The 22,690-nt window shown below is 41.4% G+C and overlaps 2 protein-coding genes across 2 annotated transcripts; both read left to right on the top strand.

Moving 5' to 3' along the window:
• The first annotated feature begins 10,787 nt into the window (after nt 1-10,787).
• Nucleotides 10,788-13,338, top strand: LOC137277393 (uncharacterized). Its single transcript, XM_067809100.1, has 2 exons — nt 10,788-10,792; nt 12,072-13,338. The coding sequence occupies exons 1-2, from the start codon at nt 10,788-10,790 to the stop codon at nt 13,336-13,338; spliced, it is 1,272 nt and encodes a 423-aa protein (XP_067665201.1).
• Nucleotides 13,339-16,301: 2,963 nt separating this feature from the next.
• On the top strand, nt 16,302-20,785 carry LOC137279275 (glutamate receptor 4-like). Its single transcript, XM_067811782.1, has 4 exons — nt 16,302-16,337; nt 17,342-17,521; nt 19,518-19,857; nt 20,085-20,785. The coding sequence occupies exons 1-4, from the start codon at nt 16,302-16,304 to the stop codon at nt 20,783-20,785; spliced, it is 1,257 nt and encodes a 418-aa protein (XP_067667883.1).
• The last annotated feature ends 1,905 nt before the right edge of the window (nt 20,786-22,690 follow it).

The raw sequence follows: 22,690 nt of genomic DNA, 5'->3' as shown, positions 1-22,690 counted from the left end.
ATCTCCCAAATACCTGTTGCAACTTACTGGCTCAGTGACGGATATGAAAAATACCATTTTCCTTCGTTACGATAATTCCGTGTTGTATATAAATTGTCCGATGGCGACTTATGTATATGAAGAATACAGGAGGATGCTGTTGGAAGCACTTGCTTCAGGTATAGACTTCATTGTCGGGCTAGAGCTGTAGGAACAGGGATGTTGATGATGAGGAAGTTGTTGGTTTTATTTGACACTGTTGGTGAGTGATGCCATATGACGTTGACGACAGCGCTGGCTGTGTGGACTGCAAGGTATAGCTGTACAACGAATGTGTGTGGCGTAAGTGTCGTGTTGTGAAACATACAGAAAATCAACTATACTCTGAATGGTATTGCTACAACCAATTTATGGTTTAATTGGCCCTTGTAAAACGTGATAGACCTGTGATGGTTTAATGAGCTACGGATAACTTGGGTCGTATCACGTAACTGTCATTTACTCGTAAACAACGTGCAGCTTCTTGGTTGGTGGAGTTGTGCAAGGTATATAGCATTCCGCTCAGAAATCCACATGCTTTTTGTTTTTCTTCATTGCGTGTTTAAAGGGATTTATAATCTCTGTTAAACATAGGTTTTTCTTCTATGCGACCTACGTAGTATTATATCCAGATCGTGAGAAGGGACCACTTATCAGTAATATATTGTCTCGGTGAACCAATCAAATCTCAACAGTCTGACATAGAGGTGAGATGAGAACGAGCATCTTGCTTGTGATGTCTGTGCTGGCTTCCGGTGGTGGTTGTGGTTGCGGGATGATGGCGTTACTGTTATCACGGCATGCGAGGATGATGAATCGAGACTCGATGGTGGAAGAAAGTTGATAAGACGTTCATGGTGACGATATGATTGTCAAGATCACAGATGATTTCGTTTATATAATTAGTTTATGGTACTGTAAATAGATGTAGTATGGTATTGTTAGAGTGTGTTATATATTGTTGGGAGTTGTTGTTAGATTATGTTCGGTAATACTATGGGAACAGGGTTATGTTCAGGGAAGCGTGACCAGGTATGGCCAGAGAGCTGGGGTGTTAATTTGTAAACAATAGAGAGGTGTTGAGTAGCTTGGGTATGGGAGGTCAATATAAATAGTGAGGAAGGGTAGTAATCTGCACAGTCAGCCAGAATCACCACTGTGTTCACCTGTATGGGTTCAACTTTTGTATGGGATTGCATCTCACGCTGGCTGGCGTAAGTTTTTATTATCATTATTACTTTTGTATTTATTGATTGAGTAGATGTAGCAAGAAATTGTTTTACTGATGTAGTATTTCTAGATATATGTGCATATTGTAACACTATATAGCCACAAAGCCATTCAAAATTTGAATGTTATCGTTCCACAAAAACTGTTCCACTTTCAAATATGTAAATCGGAGTAAAGTACATGCATAAAGTATAAGACATTGACACATGTCTTACTGAGTAACTGTAGTTACTTATATTGTATTGTAGTGTCCCGGAACTGGCCGGTTATCCTTAAAGTAAGGAGAGGGGTATTATCTCCGCCTGTAAGGAGACAGACAAGAGTCTTCCCTGTTGTACAAGGAGCATGTATCTCCTAGTAATGTGAGATGTGGATGGCACAGCCATCAACCATTACACAGGCCCCTTAAACTCCGTGAGGGAAACCATCGCCTGGGTGTGAGGGATACCACACAAATACTATGACGTCACCAAGTGGAACCAAAGTGCACTGACATTCTGATTACATTGTAAAGAGAAAGTGTTCTCTCTGAGTGGCTAATTCCTTTATTGTTATTTAGTTCAATTGTTTAGTTTCTGATTGGGATTATATGTAATCATTATCTATATTAGTGAGGGTAGTAGGATTTTAGTGTAGTTAGTAGTAGTAGTAGTATTATTAGAACTTTAGCAATTTAAGTGGTAGACAGAACTGTATATGTAGCTAGGTTAGGTAATTAGATTAGTTAGTTGTATTTGCACCTGTAGAATTAGTTTAGTATAGGTATTGGGGTTACTTATATCTTAAGGGGAGGAATAAAGTTTTGCAAAACAAACTATTCTTCTGTTGTGGTTACTTTGGTATGTGACATTTTGGTGGCAGCGGTGGGATAATTAGATTATTTGTCACTATCAAAGGGAACCCTAGTTGTGTTCTGTAGCGCATTTGATGTAGCGTTGTTGATTGTATATCGCTGCAGAATCTTTGTGTCCATAAAGAAGGGTTAGAACATACGGCACCACTTCTGCGTCCTTGAGTGTATGATTTGGAATTCAAGGGTGGAGGGTGTATTGTGGTTATTGGTCAGTTAAGGCCATTGGTTCGTCGTGAACATTTTGAACATTGGGATATATGGGAAATCACCTCCGGTTTTATTCTTGGTAGGATCCCTATTTATTCCAGACAGTTTGACTTTTTGTGTACCCTGCTTTGCCCTCATACAGACAATTATGGACATTGACAAACTTATCAAACTGGGTCAGAGTTTAGGGTATGAGAAAGATGATTTGAGAGTGTTTGTGAAAGAGCAAATGGAGTTGGAGAATGAGAAAGAAAAGGACAGGCTCGAACGGGAGGAAAGAGCTAGGGAGCGGGAGATTAAAAAGTTAGAACTGGAGGAAAGAAAGGAGAAAGAAAGGTTAGAATGGGAACGAGAGAGAGAACGATTAGAATTGGAGAAAGAAAAGTGTAAAATACAGTCAAATGAAAGAATAGAACTAGCCAAGTTAGAAAAGAGTGCGGCAGGAAATCAAGAAGGGCAGGTAGGAGAGAATAGATCGGCAGCCATTCCCAAGATGCCTAAAATGCCTCCATTTGACGACCACAATGACAATATTGATGCATATCTGCAAAGGTTTGAACGTGTAGCTACAGCGCAAGGCTGGGACCCGTCCCATTGGGCAGCTTACCTGTGTACTCTGCTGAAAGGTAAGGCTTTAGAAGTATACTCCCGGTTAAATGCCTTTGAGGCTGAAAATTACAATGCAGTTAAAACTGCATTACTTAAACGCTATGAAATGACTGAGGATGGATTCCATCAGAAATTTAGGACTGCTAAAACTGAAACAGGTGAGATTTTCACACAATTTGTAGTTAGAATTGAGAACTATTTCAACAGATGGATTGAACTAAGTGGTACACAAAAGACGTTCGAAGGTGTGAGAGATTTGCTGCTGCGTGAACAGATTTTGAATGTGACTGGAAGGGATCTGGGTATATTCTTGAGAGAGAGAAAGCCAAAAGACGCGATGGAAATGGCTAGACTAGCAGAGCAATTTATAGAAGCTAGAGGTACGAGTCATGGAAGATACAATAGACCAGTTATTCCAGGTCAAACTGACAAGCAGGTTTCCAAAGGGAAAATAGTCGAGGGTAGCGCATCAGGTAAACATGGTACTTGTTCCAAACAATTTGTTCCTATTAAGGAAAGGACATGTTACAACTGCAATCAAACTGGGCATTTGGCAGCACAGTGCAAGAAACCCAAGTTGAAAGTGGCAAGTATCCAGGTGAGTGAAGACAACACAAACATGTCTCTAATACATCCAGATAACACAAAAGTAGAGCCCTGCATACATGAAGTTCTAGATGGTGATGCAGCAACTTCAGAGGAGGTTACTAAAGCAGATGTAGCCTCAGGGAGTGTGCTTACCAAAGATCACCGCATGCCATTTTATCAGGGAAAGGTAAACGACACTCCAGTAGATGTGCTTAGAGACACGGGATGTAACGGTGTAATAGTGAGGAGGTCAATGGTAAAAGATGCATGTTTGACTTCAGAAACACAATCTTGTAAATTAGCAGATAGCAGGATCTTGACACTTCCGGTAGCATGGATTACTGTAAATACGCCCTTTTACACGGGTATGGTGAGAGCAGCATGTATGGACACACCAATCTGTGACTTAATATTAGGCAATATTCCCGGAGTTAGAGAACCAGGAGATCCAGACTTGATGTGGGATAAGCAGGACATTAAAACAGTAGGTGCTGTAGAGACAAGGAGCCAGAGAAGAGTACGCCAAGTAGGCATGGAACCCTTGAAGACATTGGAACCTGTTGGGTTGACACTGAGTCGAGGTGAGTTCGTATCCCTACAACATCAGGATTCAAGTCTGAACAAAATAAGAAAATTAGTGGAAGAAGGTAAGATTAGGGAGACCCGACATAGTACTTCCTCTTACTTTGTGGAGAATGATATGCTGTATAGGAAGCATACTTCCAATAAAATGGACAATGGTAAACAAGTTGTACAGGCAGTAGTACCGGTTGGATTGCGCACACAGGTAATGAAGGTATGTCATGAAGCACTGATGGGTGGACATCTTGGAATCAAGAAGACTCTAGATAGGGTAATCTCACAGTTTTATTGGCCAGGAGTAATTGGTGATGTCAGAAGACATGTTCAGTCTTGTGATATTTGTCAACGTACCATGCCGAAGGGAAAGGTAAGGAAAATACCACTGGGACAAATGCCATTAATTGAAGTGCCATTTGAGAGGGTAGCTGTTGATTTGATTGGTCCATTGTATCCTGTCACAGACAAGGGTAATAGGTACATACTGACGGTGGTTGATTATGCAACACGATACCCAGAAGCAGTAGCTTTACCCAGAGTAGAGACGGAATATGTTGCCGAAGCTCTGTTCGAGATATTCAGTAGGGTTGGTATCCCCAAGGAGATATTAACAGACATGGGAGCCCAGTTCACGTCAGGCGTGATGAAGGAGGTAAGTAGACTATTGTCCATACATCAGCTTACTACTTCCCCTTATCATCCAATGTGCAATGGCCTAGTGGAGAAGTTCAATGGAACCTTGAAGACGATGCTGAAACGGATGTGTGCAGAACGACCAAATGACTGGGACAGGTATGTACCTGCTTTGTTATTTGCTTACCGAGAGGTACCTCAAGAGAGTTTGGGTTTTGTCCCATTTGAACTCTTATATGGACGCACTGTGAGAGGACCAGTACAGATTCTGAGGGAAATCTGGACAAGAGATATACCAAATCCAGAGGTAAGAACCACATATGAGTATGTGCTAGATCTTCAAAACCGTCTTGAGGAGACTATTCACGTAGCACAGCAAGAACTTCAAAAGAAAGCATGTAAATACAAAAAGTTCTTTGATGTGAAGTCCAAGCCAAGAAAAATGAAGGTTGGTGATAAAGTATTAATTCTGTTGCCCACTGATTCAAACAAACTGTTGCTGCAGTGGAAAGGGCCATATGAAATACTGGATACCTTTGGCATTGGCAATTACAGAATACAGGTTGGTAACAAGATTAAAACCTATCATGCCAATCTACTGAAAAGGTACTTTGAGAGAGAGGAGGTCAAGGACACAGCTGTATGTGACGTCAGCATAGCTCAACTTGTGCATGTCAGTGCTGGTCTGGTGGATGTCAAGGCTGAAGAGGTGAGTATGTTAGACATAGCTTCACCTTCTTTAGTTTCTAAGGAAACGTATCAGGATGTAGACATTTCTGAAGATTTGACAGAGGAGCAACAAAATGATGTGAAGGAGCTCATAAGTGAATTCAAAGATGTACTGAGTGATTTACCAGGGAAGGTAGATTGTATGGAATATAAGATCAAGCTGACATGTAATGAGCCTATACGATCCAAGCCCTATCCACTTCCTCATCATATGAGAGATGTTGTAGCCAAGGAGATACAGCTAATGTTAGACATGGGGGTGATAGAACCTTCTCAGTCACCATATGCATCCCCCATTGTACTTGTGAAGAAGCCTGACTCGACTTACAGATTTTGTACCGATTTTCGCAAACTGAATCAGGTGACCGTATTTGATGCCGAACCAATTCCATTAGCTGATTCCATCTTTGCACGGTTACGGAACTGTAAATATCTTACCAAAATTGATGTAAGCAAAGCATATTGGCAGATTCCAATGGAAGAGAGTAGCAAAGAACTGACAGCATTTATAACTCCTGATGGATTATACCAATGGAAGGTGATGCCATTTGGAGTAGTTAATGCACCTGCAGTATTTTCCCGACTGATGAGACAAGTATTGCACAACATACCAAATACAGACAACTTCATAGACGACATCATAGAAGGAACTGAGAACTGGTCACACCACATGGTAAGTCTGAGAGCAATATTTACGAAGTTAAGACAATTCCATCTTACAGCTCGACCTTCAAAGGTAAAAGTGGGATATAAACATCTGGACTTTTTAGGGCACAAGGTGGGTAGTGGTCTAATTCGACCAGAAGGTAAGAATGTAGAAAAGATCCTAAATGTGGAGCGACCTCAAACCAAGAAACAAGTGAGAGCGTTGTTGGGACTGACCGGGTACTACCGGAAATTTATCCCAAACTATGCAGCCATAGCAGTTCCGCTAACTGATCTCACAAAGAAAGGAAAGCCAAACAAGGTAATATGGACAGAAAGCCAGGAATTAGCTTTCACTACGTTAAGAACCCATATGTCAAGTTTTCCTATCTTGAAACTACCCGACTTGAAGAAACCATTCTTGGTAAGAACAGACGCTTCTGACGTTGGAATCGGAGCTGTACTGCTACAAGAACAGGAAGGTGAGCGATTTCCAATATTGTTTGTGAGTCGGAAGTTAGTAGATCGTGAGAGAGCGTATTCTACAATAGAAAAAGAGTGTTTGGCTATTGTGTGGGCAATACAGAAGTTAGAAAGATATCTGTATGGGAGAGAATTTATTTTGGAGACTGACCATCAGCCCTTAATATGGATGACCAAGGCAAAAATGGCCAATGGACGAGTGATGAGGTGGGCCCTGACTTTGCAACCCTACAGATTTCTAATTCGTGCAATCAAAGGAAGTGAGAATGTTGGGGCTGATCTCTTGAGCCGGTGTTCACCCTAGTCATACTATGTGTATGGCAGTGTGTAAATAATGTACTCTCTGCATATCCAGATTATTTGTCAGCAGTTATTTCTTATGTATTACTGTGCTATTGTACATTTAGACAATTGTGTTTTATGATATTTATGCATTAAAACAAACTTAAATGTGATCTTGAGTGTAATATATAATTGTACTTGTGTACAATTACTTGAAGAGGGGAGTGATGTCAAGATCACAGATGATTTCGTTTATATAATTAGTTTATGGTACTGTAAATAGATGTAGTATGGTATTGTTAGAGTGTGTTATATATTGTTGGGAGTTGTTGTTAGATTATGTTCGGTAATACTATGGGAACAGGGTTATGTTCAGGGAAGCGTGACCAGGTATGGCCAGAGAGCTGGGGTGTTAATTTGTAAACAATAGAGAGGTGTTGAGTAGCTTGGGTATGGGAGGTCAATATAAATAGTGAGGAAGGGTAGTAATCTGCACAGTCAGCCAGAATCACCACTGTGTTCACCTGTATGGGTTCAACTTTTGTATGGGATTGCATCTCACGCTGGCTGGCGTAAGTTTTTATTATCATTATTACTTTTGTATTTATTGATTGAGTAGATGTAGCAAGAAATTGTTTTACTGATGTAGTATTTCTAGATATATGTGCATATTGTAACACTATATAGCCACAAAGCCATTCAAAATTTGAATGTTATCGTTCCACAAAAACTGTTCCACTTTCAAATATGTAAATCGGAGTAAAGTACATGCATAAAGTATAAGACATTGACACATGTCTTACTGAGTAACTGTAGTTACTTATATTGTATTGTAGTGTCCCGGAACTGGCCGGTTATCCTTAAAGTAAGGAGAGGGGTATTATCTCCGCCTGTAAGGAGACAGACAAGAGTCTTCCCTGTTGTACAAGGAGCATGTATCTCCTAGTAATGTGAGATGTGGATGGCACAGCCATCAACCATTACACAGGCCCCTTAAACTCCGTGAGGGAAACCATCGCCTGGGTGTGAGGGATACCACACAAATACTATGACGTCACCAAGTGGAACCAAAGTGCACTGACATTCTGATTACATTGTAAAGAGAAAGTGTTCTCTCTGAGTGGCTAATTCCTTTATTGTTATTTAGTTCAATTGTTTAGTTTCTGATTGGGATTATATGTAATCATTATCTATATTAGTGAGGGTAGTAGGATTTTAGTGTAGTTAGTAGTAGTAGTAGTATTATTAGAACTTTAGCAATTTAAGTGGTAGACAGAACTGTATATGTAGCTAGGTTAGGTAATTAGATTAGTTAGTTGTATTTGCACCTGTAGAATTAGTTTAGTATAGGTATTGGGGTTACTTATATCTTAAGGGGAGGAATAAAGTTTTGCAAAACAAACTATTCTTCTGTTGTGGTTACTTTGGTATGTGACAATGATGGGAATGTGATGTCGCGGGTTTAGAGGAGTGTTGCTGCTTTGATGGTTGTATTTGTGTCAGGCTCCGTCTTCTGAAGCGTCATAATTTGTTGTGCAGAATTGTAGCCCCTAGGCAAGAAAGACACCTTTAATCGTGGGTTCAAATCTCAGGTTCGCGCTGGTATGCTAGTTTTCCAGCATTGTTCCCATGATAGAAATCTAGGACCTGGATCAAGTGGAGCTTTCTTCCTACATGAAATATACATGACTGACTTACCTGAAGTAACATAAATAGAGGCTTCCCACATGAAATATACATGACTGCCTTACCTGAAGCACCATAAACAGAGGGTTAAACAGTACTCACTCGGGCGTCCGGACGATAAAGCCGCACAGATGTTACGTATTCGTGCTATTAGTGATGACATACGAAGATGACATGATGGTGATGCAGCAACATGGATTTGTGATGGTGTTAGTGCTGTTGTAGTTGCATCGTATTGTGAGGATGTATCTGATGTAGACGTAGGTGGTGCGATGCAGACATGATATCGATGTTGTTGGTGCTGTTACGGTAGCGTTGTGTTGTGATGGTGTTAGTGCTGTTGTAGTTGCATCGTGTTGTGAGGATGTATCTGATGTAGACGTAGGTGGTGCGATGCAGACATGATGTTGTTGGTGCTGTTACGGTAGCGTTGTGTTGTGATGGTGTTAGTGCTGTTGTAGTTGCATTGTGTTGTGAGGATGTTGCTGATGTAGACGTAGGTGGTGCGATGCAGACATGATGTTGTTGGTGCTGTTACGGTAGCGTTGTGTTGTGATGGTGTTAGTGCTGTTGTAGTTGCATCGTGTTGTGAGGATGTTGCTGATGTAGATGTAGGTGGTGCGATGCAGACATGTTGTTGGTACTGTTACGGTAACGTTGTGTTGTGATGGTGTTAGTGCTGTTGTAGTTGCATCGTGTTGTGAGGATGTATCTGATGTAGACGTAGGTGGTGCGATGCAGACATGATGCTGTTGGTGCTGTTGTAGGAGCGTGATGTTGTGATGACGTCCGCGATGTTGTAGCGGTAGTATTGCGATGATGTCGCTGATGTAGACGTAGGTGTTGCGATGAGGACATGGGACCGGACTGAACTAACATTTGAGACATAAAAGTTCATTATTCATTATTTGACCGAATGTTACTGTCTGAATAATGTATGCATATGTATGATCACTGCATCAATACATGATTAATAAACTAGTTCAACAGATCAGAAGGAGTGTGGAGTACTTGTCGTAAATATCACCTTCATCGCCATTCAGGCGATAAACCGACTATGTTCTTTGTTGCGGCGAGTTGGCACCAAATATAAACATTCTATCATGACCACACTGTTTCGTGGTAGACAAGGTGAAGGGCATGGGTTAGGTTTACTGGTTTTAAGTGTTTTCATTAAATAGATATATCACAACCACCTTTGCCGACTTTTTTAAATAAAACATTAACGAAAATCCCAGCAATATACTATGGTTGGAATGCGGAGAATTCGAAAATACATATTCATATGTACCGTGCTCATTTGGTGTAAAACAACCAAAATTTCATCGACGTTCTGCTAGATATTGATAACTATGTATTTGATTAAGGTATTGTCCTTGTTACCTATCTGAATGGCATGTTTGTCAATTTTGAAACCAAACAGACAGTGCTGCACAATCGTTTGCTTTTTCATACAATCTTGTATTAAAGAAAATGGTGATAGATAATAAAAACAGCATCAACACCAGCATCGTCTCCATCATCGGCATCTATTTTAGTGTAGTGGCACCTTAAACAAAACCAGCGTCAGCATTAGCCGCAGTAGCGTCATCGATAGGAGGGGCACTATTTGCAATAGCAACTACACCATTAGCGGTAGTTGTCATGTTGTAGCGGCTCCATCTGCAATGGAGCATCACAAGCAGGGGCACCACTGCCGATAGTTAAGTCAATGGAATGAAGTTGTTGTTCATGAAAGAGAGTGGCAGGAGTTGTCGCCCCTCAAATGTAAATCACCCATAAAATCACTTTATCAGTGTGCGAATAAAACATGGGTCGTTTAACATGGGAATACCGCTGTCACTGACATTCGTCACCACTCGCCCCTTTCCGTAACTTCCAAGAAGAACCTCTCCCATCGCTGAATGGTACTGCGATCGGAGTGTCCAGATGTTGCTTTGTTAGTGTCGTATATCCGAAACAGTCCTTGTGGAACCGTTCGGTACAAGTCCGACATCTCATCTCGTGTATTGTCAAACGGGACATAGCGAAAGCTAACCAAGCTGCTTCTAATGATGACGTAGACTAACAACTAGTCTCTGAAATAAACATATTTTACTGAAGAAAAGTTCATAGTAAAAAAATAATATAATGAAATGAAGCCTGAGACTTTCTTCATTTTCAGAAGTTAAGGAAATCTACCCTTGCCACATTTTTTAGACTTGCTTGGATATATTTGCTTCAAGGTCTGTACGACTGACTAAAGATGACGTAACTCCCATTACTGTCACTACCATCGACACTAGGGCTAATGCTTAGTTAACAATGAAAACTCTAACAATGCTGTTAGTGCCTATCAATGTTCACCCAACTGAAGAACTTTGACCAACGCCAAACGGTGTGGTCATGTTATAATGCAAATAAATACACTATGTTTATCATCTGGTGTCAAGTTCACTAAACAAAGAACATAGGTGTTATTTGATACACAGCAGGTTTATCGCCTGAATGGTGATGCCGTTTACTGTAGTCTCGTGAATACGACCATTACTCCATACAGCTTTGTGAGTTCTCTCTCTGTTGGGAGCAGAGGATGTAAAGTTCCAATTAAATCCAATGGTTTGAAAATGCCTGTTAATTTCTTAAGCTCCAGTGTTTCTTGTGACACATCTTCAAATAACAATCCACAGGAATTACAGTAATTAAACATTAACTTCACAGTAACTAGACAATGATTGAACAATGGCTGGACAGTAGCGGGACAGTGCTGCATGGAGACTGGATAGAAGTTGGATAGAGGCTGGGTAGGTCGAAAAACCGTATGTCCTCTGAGCCCACACAATCCTATACTGTCCTCTTAGAACCTTAGACACGCGTCTTGCGTCTTCGGTATCTTAAAACTCTCTCCCTCTTTGCCACACTCTTTCATTTCACGTGTGTATCTTAAATTCTTTGTCAGGACACTTATCGGTCTTGATCAGGTCAGAAGCCACAAGACTCCCACAAGACAATTCGTTTGTACATCATCGTTACTGTGGTATATCACAGCTGTCACCAGCCCTGGGAACTAGCTTCGAACATCCGCTGGCAGCAGGGGCTGGCAGATTCTTGTGTCTTAAGAAATCTATACACATACTAACCACATGTAGACTCTCTCTCTCTCTCTCTCTCTCTCTCTCTCTCTCTCTCTCTCACACACACACACACACACACACACACACACACACACACACACACACACACACAAGCACAGAAACCCTAACAAAGATACGAATATAATATTTTGTCTGTACAACAAATGCCTAAACTTCGCCTCTAACAAGCTTCTGATCTGTTAAAATAGTTCATTCATCATATAATCATGCACTGATCATACATGTACAGACATTACTCAGACAGTGGCATTCATTCAAATGTTGAAATCAGGATACAAGAATGACCTCATTTGTAGATAGTTGCTTTTATGTCTCAATTTTAGAGTTCATTCTCATGCGAGTACGAATCCCTGAAATTTATAACGCCGTCATCGGAACAACCGCTTCTACATCAGCAACATCATCGCAATACAACGCTACTACCACATCATCACGGACGTCATCACAACATCACGCTACTACAACAGCCCCATCATCATCACAACACCACGCTACTACAACAGCACCGTCATCATCACAACACCACGCTACTACAACAGCACCATCATCATCACAACACCACGCTACTACAACAGCACCATCATCATCACAACACCACGCTACTACAACAGCCCCATCATCATCACAACACCACGCTACTACAACAGCCCCATCATCATCACAACACCACGCTACTACAACAGCACCATCATCATCACAACACCACGCTACTACAACAGCCCCATCATCATCACAACACCACGCTACTACAACAGCACCGTCATCATCACAACACCACGCTACTACAACAGCACCTTCATCATCACAACACCACGCTACTACAACAGCCCCATCATCATCACAACACCACGCTACTACAACAGCCCCATCATCATCACAACACCACGCTACTACAACAGCCCCATCATCATCACAACACCACGCTACTACAACAGCACCATCATCATCACAACACCACGCTACTACAACAGCACCGTCATCATCACAACACCACGCTACTACAACAGCCCCATCATCATCACAACACCACGCTACTACAACAGCCCCATCATCATCACAACACCACGCTACTACAACAGCACCGTCATCATCACAACACCACGCTACTACAACAGCACCGTCATCATCACAACACCACGCTACTACAACAGCACCGTCATCATCACAACACCACGCTACTACAACAGCCCTATCATCATCACAACACCACGCTACTACAACAGCACCGTCATCATCACAACTCACGCTACTACAACAGCACCATCATCATCACAACACCACGCTACTACAACAGCCCCATCATCATCACAACACCACGCTACTACAACAGCCCCATCATCATCACAACACCACGCTACTACAACAGCACCATCATCATCACAACACCACGCTACTACAACAGCACCATCATCATCACAACACCACGCTACTACAACAGCACCGTCATCATCACAACACCACGCTACTACAACAGCACCGTCACCATCACAACTCACGCTACTACAACAGCCGCATCATCATCACAACACAAGACCATCATGTCTGAATCGCAACACCCGATTCAGCAACATCATCATAATACGACGTTACGACTACAACATCTCAGCTGTCACCAGAACGCTGCATTACTGGCTTGCTGTAGGGGCTAGAACAACTCAGTAGATGGAGCAGCGCCACGAATGGTATTAGGCCAATTGAAGCAAAGCCTACCGTGACAGTGTGAAAAGACTTGCACGTGTTGATGAAAAATATAGCTATGGACAGTTTTTAATTTTTAAGAGCCACCTCCCACAATCTTATTTTTAAGTGAAGTGAAGTGACATTTATGAACTATCTGAAAAATGTGTTCTAACTAATCTTAATACTGAACCATTAAACCCTCGACATCACATGCCAGTCATATCGTCACCGTCCACGTCGTATCACCTTTCTTCCAACATCGAGTCACGCTTCACCATCCTCACATGCCGTGATGATAGTAACGCCATCATCCCGCAACCAGAACCACCACCGACAGCAAACAGAAGCGTTAACATCACAACCAAATAATCCTCAACCAAATAATCGAGTCCGGAACAATGTGAAAACACGATAGTCTATAACAGTGTGGAAACCGGACAGCTTACATAACATTGTGATAACCGGACAGAGTGAAACCCGACATGGACCCGTGTGAAAATTTGACAGTCTATACCAATGTGAAAACTGGATAGAGTATACAACGGTGAAACCGGATTGAATATACAACAGTGTGAAAATCGGATAGAGTACATAACACTGTGAACACCTGACAGAGTCTATAACAGTGTGATATGTAACTGGATAGAGTCTATAACAGTGTGAAAACTGGATAGAGTCTATAACAGTGTGAAAACTGGATAGAGTCTAAAACAGTGTGAAAACTGAATGAAGGAAAAACAAAATAACTAGCATATTACAGATTTGAATGTAAAACTAATATGTAAATATAAAACAGTTTAACTATAGAACACGATACAAAATAAAAATAGGCTGTAGATCACCAACGACTGAAAGTAGGCCACCGTACAAGGGACCGCGGGACATACACTGCCTTTTGTACCTGCATGGACTCTAGCAGGAATCACACCGTCCTTTGTGTAGAACAGTTAAGCCATAATTTAAACTCACACAAATGCTACGTTTAAAAAACCTGCATGGACTCTAGCAGGAATCACACCGTCCCTTGTGTAGAACAGTTAAGCCATAATTTAAACTCACACAAATACTATGTAAATCGGATGTAAATCGAAAGTGTTGGTTCCTACGTTCCCTCTCGGGAGAACAACAAATGAACGATACTTTAACCCTCTTTCATCATACAGCCACCACGTAAAGCTTCTAATTGTAACTTCCAATTATGAAAACATATCTAGCTATAATACATAACAATCAAAAAGTGTCAATAAGTTCTATTTCTTTAAAAAAAAAACATCAAGAAATAGAAGATAATATTTTGACATACTTTTTGTTTTGACATTGAAATACTTATCCCTTGTAATGGAGAAATAATTGAGTATGATCTGACAACCAGGGAATATTTGGTTGGAAATGCATACGTTTTAATATGTTTATTATTCTACACAGCAACTGGTTGCCAAGGTTCGATGAAGAAAACAGACTATAAAAAGAAAAACATTTGGCAAGTGCGAAAATATACAAAGTTTAAAGCCTCAATGTAAAATCGCTTACTCATGTATTCATCGCACACGGTAGCAAACGGTCGTGTCAAATTTTTTAGATGCTAAAATTACAGAATGTGTTTTCTGACCAAACGAAAATCGCCCGCATTTCGTTCCTGTCAGAATATATCGACCGCAGTGACAGCACTAGGGTCATAAACACATTCATGCTAGGTCGTAGCTTGTCGCGGACCCATCTCCCACTCCATCTGGATACATGTCACTCCATAGTGACTTCTCAACAGAACAACCAGCTGATCTTAACTGTATATACAACGCTTAGAATCGTTCAAAATTCAAATCCATACTTGCAAGGTACTGTCAGTGAAACAAGGGAAGACTTTGCCATTGGGTCACGTGACATGTTTTGCCGCGCGTGCGTACAAATGAAGATATCTGTTATTTATTTAATAAATGTGAAAACGGCTTATCATACGTGCGAGCAGACCAGTTTACATAGTTTCGCGAGGAACGTAAAGGGCCTATCTTGCAGAAGAGGTCAGCGTAACTCTCAGCAGCTTCGGGAGCCGCCATTGCTAAAAAGATAGGGACTGTAAGACAGACGTGTTGGAACGCCACAGTGCCGCGCTGACCTACTTGGGAGTGCGGGAACTCGTACTCAGCATAAGTTTGGTTGAAAATACTCTCTTGGCGTTCCGCGATAACAAAGCCAATAGTACCGCGGTGAGTTTGCAAGTAGTGTGTGTACAGTTGTCTCATATACCATAGTGTGTGATCCGGCACTGAATTCGACAAAGGACTACAGTTGGGACTTTACTGGGAAGGTGCAATCCCAAATGTAACGAACCATATGGATATTTCTTTGTTGAGAGATTCACTGCTTATTTTCAACACATTTTATTCATGAGAAAAAGATTTGGTGCAAGTTATACAACCAACACCCTCTCTGTAGTATTTACATAGTATTATTTACATCCAATATACAAGATGGACAGACAAGGACAGACAGGGAAAGAGTGGAACAACTGCAATGATTAGGAAAATCGTTTTTGATTGACAAATACATGCTTGAACAATTTTAAATATGTTTTGTTTTATATGAACAGTCAGATCTGCACTGCCATGTAATGGTAAGTAAGTGTTCAGATTCACATTGGTAACACGGCATATATTAGTCATCCTGTAGTTCTCTGATGAGCATAGTTCTTCGTGAGTAATACTATAACTGATTCACTGTTTACCACATCAAACTGTTACATTGATCCAGAAGATTCACAGATGAATATGAACATAAGAAATGATGAAGAATTACATTACTGTTTTCGAAAACCCAAATTTCTTTTGTAAGGTTTGGTTACGGCGTGAATATTGATAATAAACGTTTATTTCGGTTCGTAATAGTTATTCAAAATTTAAATTGTTACATATTAATTCATTCCTTTTCAGTACAAGCCGTCAGCCACGATGTCAACTATAAACTACACTGTTACCTCGATGCTAGTAAGTTGCTGAACATGTCCCTAGATACAAACAATAGTGACCAACTTCAAACCTCATCGTGACCATCGTGCCTATAGGTGGTCCTGTAATGTGATTCAGAATTATATCACGTCCATCATATTTCGCAGCGTTAGGATAGCTGTTTGTAAAGGCTATCCCAGTCTGTCTCACGGACCCTTAACCAACATCCTTTCCTAACCTCCTGGCAGTCCCTGCGATGCTGAAGCCCTAAATGAAGCAAATTCAGAATCTCCCAACTCACTGGGGCTGGGGCTCCTTTAAATGGGTCTATTTGTTTCTATTCTCTAAGCAATACCCCAACATTCCAAAAACTGAACTGTTCAGCGTTTGTTTGGTTACATCACGACGATTAAGATTCTATGCGATATCAGAACGAAACAGTGATTGAAATAATTTTTCAACTCAACCTGACAGCCGGGCTTGTGGCCCATAACTGTTGCCTGTCCATCTTGAAAGTTGCCTGCCCACCTTTATAACTTACTTTTTTGCAATAACTTCCGAAAAACGCTGCCATTTTGTAACAGGTACAAACGAATAAGTAACCCTGTCTTAGACTGGTCCTTATTCAACCATGTGACTACTGATATCCAATCAGAGCGTAGCTTACTAAGCCAGCCAGTTTTAGTATCCTATTGCTATCTTCAGTGGCTGAAAGGTTATCCATGTATAATTGTGGAATATACTCGTATCTTTCATTCATCTTTCTTAAATCAAAATATGACATGACAATTAGGTGAAAGTAGGTCAACCTTACAAATTTCAGCCAGACAATCGGGCTGGTGGAGAGAATTTCCAGGCAGCCCGACTCAAAATTTACCGGCCACGGGCAGTCGGGCAGGCCGTTATTTCGATCACTGGAACGAAACCCATCATCACTCACACGCTACTCGTTACAGGAACAGTCGGAGTAAAACACGTATTCACCTCCCTATGACTGACAGTGTATTCTCTTCGTATCATAGCAACATGTCTGTATATTCCAGTCCGATCCCTACGTCATGAAGAAAGATGGGGAGGGCTATAAAGGATTCCTCGTTGATGTACTCGACAAAGTCGCCGAGTTGGTGGGCTTCAACTACAACATCCGGCTCTCTAAGGACGGCAAATACGGATCTTACAGCAATGGACAGTGGAGTGGCATGATCGGGGAGGTGGTACGAGGGGTATGTATATACTGTTATACACCTTGTAGTTCCTGTATTTTGTCTGCAATATAGACCCTGTTTGTACCTGAAAAATTTGGTGATTTTGAAAGGCTTGTTTTATATTCATAAAGTTGCACTTGCTGTTTTTCAAATCCTTGAATCGTTTATGACCGATTTATTGCACACAACAAATTCTAAATAAATATATAGAACGTCAGACTAGTGCATTTGGATATGTTGTACTGAGCGAGATGATATCACGGGAGCAGAGAAACAGCTCGTTCAAAGCACTAGTTTGACGTCCTGTATTTATTATATCCTGCATTTATCTGTTTTAATGAGCTTCGGAGAAAGTAGAGGTGGCAGAATCGGAATAAGGAATCTTGCACCCCTGTATTACTTCATGAAGTTTACATAGGTATATAATATTTAGTATAATGTTGTTAGTATCTAAACCGAAAGTGAAAAGATATTTAGAATTTCACAGGAAATAGATAACCAATACAGCATCGGCCGAATGGGAATATCAGTCACTGTAGTCGAAAGTCAGAGACTTGGAGATGTATCCCCGAATATTCATTGTCGCACGACGCAAAACGTTAACCAGTCTGCGTCCATATTTCGCATATGTACCCAACAGATCCCTACTAGGAATGAAGATATGAGGGGATATCAAAAGGTTTTAGCCCTTGCATGCATATTTATACTTGACAAATAGTAATGGGCAGGGCACCAAATGTATATTAGTGTCCTAGCTACATATTCCAGGTAGGATGACATAGCTGGATGTATTTCTTCAATGGCAGTGCCTTGTAGAAGAGATATACCCGTTAGTGAATATGAAAAATGGACATGATTGAATATAGAGCAGTAATAAAGTTTCTTGTCCTGGAGGACAACACGGCCAAGCAGGTTCAAGAGCGACTCACTGCTGTTTACAAGAAGTCTTCCCCTTCTACTGCAACCATCAAACGTTGGGTGAAAGAGTTTCAGCGAGGAAAGGAGAGCTTAGATGATGACCCCGTCCAGGACGACCCTCAACCAGTACCACCCAAGCAAACGTTGACACTGTGGATCAGCTAGTGATGGGAAATCGTCGTATCACCCTGCACGAGTTAGAATGAGTGAGTTAATATTTTACGTCACATCGGCAATATCTCAGCCATATCTTGACGCACGAGTTAGAAGATGCAACCGGGCTCTCATATGGATCCATTCACAGCATACTCCATGACAATCTCCACATGTCCAAGGTGTGTGCAAGATGGGTCCCAAGAATGCTTTCTGATGACATGAAGCTTTCTAGGGTCAACATCAGTGGCGCGATGCTGACTCATTACCATGCCAACCCAGAAGATTTTCACTTTAGAAATGTAACCTGGCTTCATCATTATGACCCTGAGAGCAAACAGCAGTCAGTGGAATCGAAACATGTCACCTCTCCAAGGACAAAGAAGTTCAAATCGACCTGGTCCCCAAAGAAGGTAATGGCAACTATTTTCTTTTGGACAGTAAAGGTGTTATCCACATCGACTACTTGCCTCATGGTACGACAATAAATATAGAATACTATGCTAACCTTCTGAAGCAGGAACGCCAGTCCATTAAAGAGTAGCGGCGATTCTTCTTCACCAGGACAATGCACCAGTCCACACCAGAGCTGAAATGGAAACTGCACGCGAGTGCGGGTACGAAATTTTACCTCACCCTCCCTATTCACCAGACCTAGCCCCTAGCGACTTCCACCTCTTTCCTCGACTGAAAAAAATACACATCCGGGGCCAGAAATTGATGATGAGCTTATCGCTGCTGTGGAGGGTTTTTTAGGGGACCAAGATGTGGAGTTCTTCAGATCAGGAATCAGCAATTGACAAACCAGATGGGAGAAGTCTATGAAGATGGAGGGGGACTATGTTGAAAAATAAAGCAGTATGAATTCCAAAATTTTGCTTTTTCAGGGTGATGCTCAAAACGTTTTGATATCCCCTCGTATTTTTAACCTTTTCTGAACCAGGAGGCGGACATAGGGCTAGGAGACGTCGTCATTACCAGAGAAAGAGAACGAGTTGTGGACTTCAGCAAGCCATACCTTAGTCAGGGGCTACGTCTTCTGGTGAAAAAGCCTAGAAGATATGAACCTGGACTTGGCCTATTGCTGCAGCCATTCTCGATGGAATGTTGGTTGTCTATCCTGTTTGCGCTTCTCGTCGTGGCAATCCTGTTCGTCCTAATCTCTCGGTTCAACCCATTTAAATGGAGACAAGTGGCATCGGACAAAGACCCAAGAGGTGCTAGACACAGCTTTGGTCCGAGAGAGAGTTTCATGTTTGCGTTCAGCACTATCACACTGCAAGGTAAAAACGTGAACCAGTTCAAGAAATGCACCTCACATTCCAAAGGTTTCCCTGACAATCCATATTCCAATTTGGATGTGTTAAACAAACATATATTTCACATTAATTTGAAACTTTGTAGGGAAACACGTAAAGTGTTGTTGTATAACAAAGTGGACGATGTACATGCTGTTAGTGATATCAATATTTCGAAATCTTTGTGCCTAGACTTTCACGACGTGTTGCAGGTTACCGAGAAACTCCCCGGTCTCTGGCAGGGCGGGTGTTGGCCGTGTCCTGGTTCATCTTCATCTTCTTCACCGTGGTGGCCTACATCGGAACAACTGTAAACTTCATGTCGGTCGGCGAAGGGATGCAACCATTGCCTTTTGAAGATATTGAGGACCTAGCTGATAGTGGGGGAATTCAAATTGGAATGGTGCACCATGGGAGTGTGTTTCAGACATTCAGGAAGAGCAAAATGGACATCTACCAGCGTGTGGCTGACTACGTTGAGATGCAGAACTCATTTGTCAGCAGCACTGCTGAAGGAATTGAAAGAGTAAGACGTAGTCACGGAGGGTTTGTAATGATTATGGAGTCGTTGCCTGCTGAATATTTTGCCGAGCGAAAACCATGTGATGTTATGGTGCATGGAAAAAGCCATTTCAGTCAGGGTTTGGCTCTTTTCACATATCAAGGATCGGATCTCAGGGAGAAAATCGATGATGCATTGCTCACATTGATAGAAGATGGCACAATACATCTTCTGCAGCGAAAATGGTGGAAAGGATGGTTCTGTCGGCCTGCTGTGGATGAAATACAACCAATATCCTCGGCATTTACGTTTCAAAGACTTGCAACACCGTTCATACTGTTGGTAATGGGTGCCATTCTGGCTGTAGTGGTCCTGTTCGGTGAGATCGTCTTCTGGAAACTCAGACAGTAGAGTGCCATGTCTGTTTATAAAGAGACCTGGATTCATTCATTGGGTGCCGTTTCAAAGGTCTCGTTACCCCATAGTTTGCATTTTCCGTCACTTTGTGTCAGCATCTTAGCTACATCTTAGTGAGAGGTTGTGTCAGAATGTTATGGCAGACTTATTCATATTGTAAGTAGTAACGCTCTTTACCAGTCGACGTTTTCATTGCTGTATGTTGTAATTTATGGCACAAGTGTTATGGTTAGCACCGGCAAGAAGGTTCATGTGACGTATGTGAGTGAGAAAATACCGTCAATAATGAACACTATTTCAAACGGGGCGTGGGTCATCAAGAGATGAGCTACTTGTGACGTCACCTAACAACGGGCTCGATAATGGCACGTCGTCAAGTATTTTGCTGGCATTATCTAGTTACAGTGGCCCCGCTCATATCTGATAATTCTATCCATTTTACCTATAATAAGCTACCTGTACACCCTTTGCGCATGAAAACATTTACCTTGACTGACGTGGGCTTTGAGTCCAGTCCGGTGGTTAATTAGCATTCGTAACTCCTCGTGTCATTCCGGCAAGCCGGATGGTGTCTCGTACCCCTCTCGTGGCCATGTTTACGACTGGATCCTGTCTAAGCGCAAACGTGCATGGAGATGAAAATAGTCTAGTACTATTATGAAGGGAAGATAACTCTGAATTTCCAAACATGGCTCTAAGAATGTCGTACATCCAAAAACATGGACAAAACAGCGATACTAGGCCAGTCCCTTTGCAAATATGTTTCAGTGTTGAAAGTTGTTCATCCTTTAGCTCAAAGTTTATGTTTATGTTCTGCCATTTTCATGTTTTGATATGCGTTTTATACGCGCGATTTGATTGCATTGCCACGATTCTTTGCAGTAATGGCGTACGAGAGGGGTACGCGTCTTCTTGTAGGTCACGGAAGAAGACGAGTAGTTGCAAATGGTTAATTAGCTGTGTATTCAAGTTTACAGCCGGGAAATTGTTGAACATAAACATACCGTAGTGTTCAGTTAGTTGACTCTTTATAACATTTGCATTTTGTACCTTTGAGATGCCTGTTTTAGTCACTGGCCGGGTAGTCTAAAGTGCCGAAGTCCGTTCCTTATCGGAACCCTGTGCCCATTTGCCAGATACCCAGGATTTTCACTCATAACGTTTGAGAATCGAAGCAGGATGATGTTGGATCCTGTCGTCTAAGATTTCATCGGCCTGGCGTACTTGACCATGTTGATACAGTTCCTATGAGTGTGTTGTTTCTTTCTGTAGGTTTCTTTCATATCACTGACAGACACTTTTCTTACTGCACTGGTATTAGTTTTACTTATGTACAATATGGAACATTGTGACAATAATCACAGTCCTGGTTTTCACTCAAATAAGGAAGTGAACAAACAATGGTACGCCTTTACTCTCCTCAACGAACGGCTGTTTTACAGTTTCTATCTGACAATCTAACTACTGGCCATGCACGTATACCCTGGGGAATCGAACTAGGGACAAGGGAAGGTTTTAACCACTAGGCTACATCGCCAACCATTGGTCAAGCTTCCATGGACCCATCCAACAGATGAACTGACACACACAATACTACTGTTTCCAATAATATTTATTGACCAATACACTATATGGGTATGTAAAGATAACACCATGCCAAACATAACAAAGCACTTTGTCAGAGGTAAAACCAAACTGTACAGAAGCTAGCAAACGCAAAATATACACAAGAACAACTCTGGTTCGCTTATACAATAAGTTGATTCCTTGTATAGATAAAATAGTGAATTGTTTATAAAACAAGGATTTTCGTGAATTGTTATTACACTCATTGGAGTCATTTTAATTGTTTTCCCACACTGTTACACGACAATTTAAACAGTAAAATTACAATTAAGC

Source organism: Haliotis asinina, chromosome 3 (assembly GCF_037392515.1).
Source record: "Haliotis asinina isolate JCU_RB_2024 chromosome 3, JCU_Hal_asi_v2, whole genome shotgun sequence".
Taxonomy (NCBI): Eukaryota; Metazoa; Mollusca; class Gastropoda; order Lepetellida; family Haliotidae; genus Haliotis; species Haliotis asinina.
Note: the sequence above shows the minus strand (reverse complement) of the source record. Positions and strands in the feature narration are given on the sequence as shown.

Bases quoted from the DNA above. Each gene is read 5' to 3' on its own strand.
- LOC137279275 (XM_067811782.1), top strand. From the start codon at position 16,302: ATGTCAACTATAAACTACACTGTTACCTCGATGCTA. The intron at 17,522-19,517 runs GTATGTATATAC...TTTCTGAACCAG, and splicing joins TCGGGGAGGTGGTACGAGGG to GAGGCGGACATAGGGCTAGG. The intron at 19,858-20,084 runs GTAAAAACGTGA...GACGTGTTGCAG, and splicing joins CAGCACTATCACACTGCAAG to GTTACCGAGAAACTCCCCGG.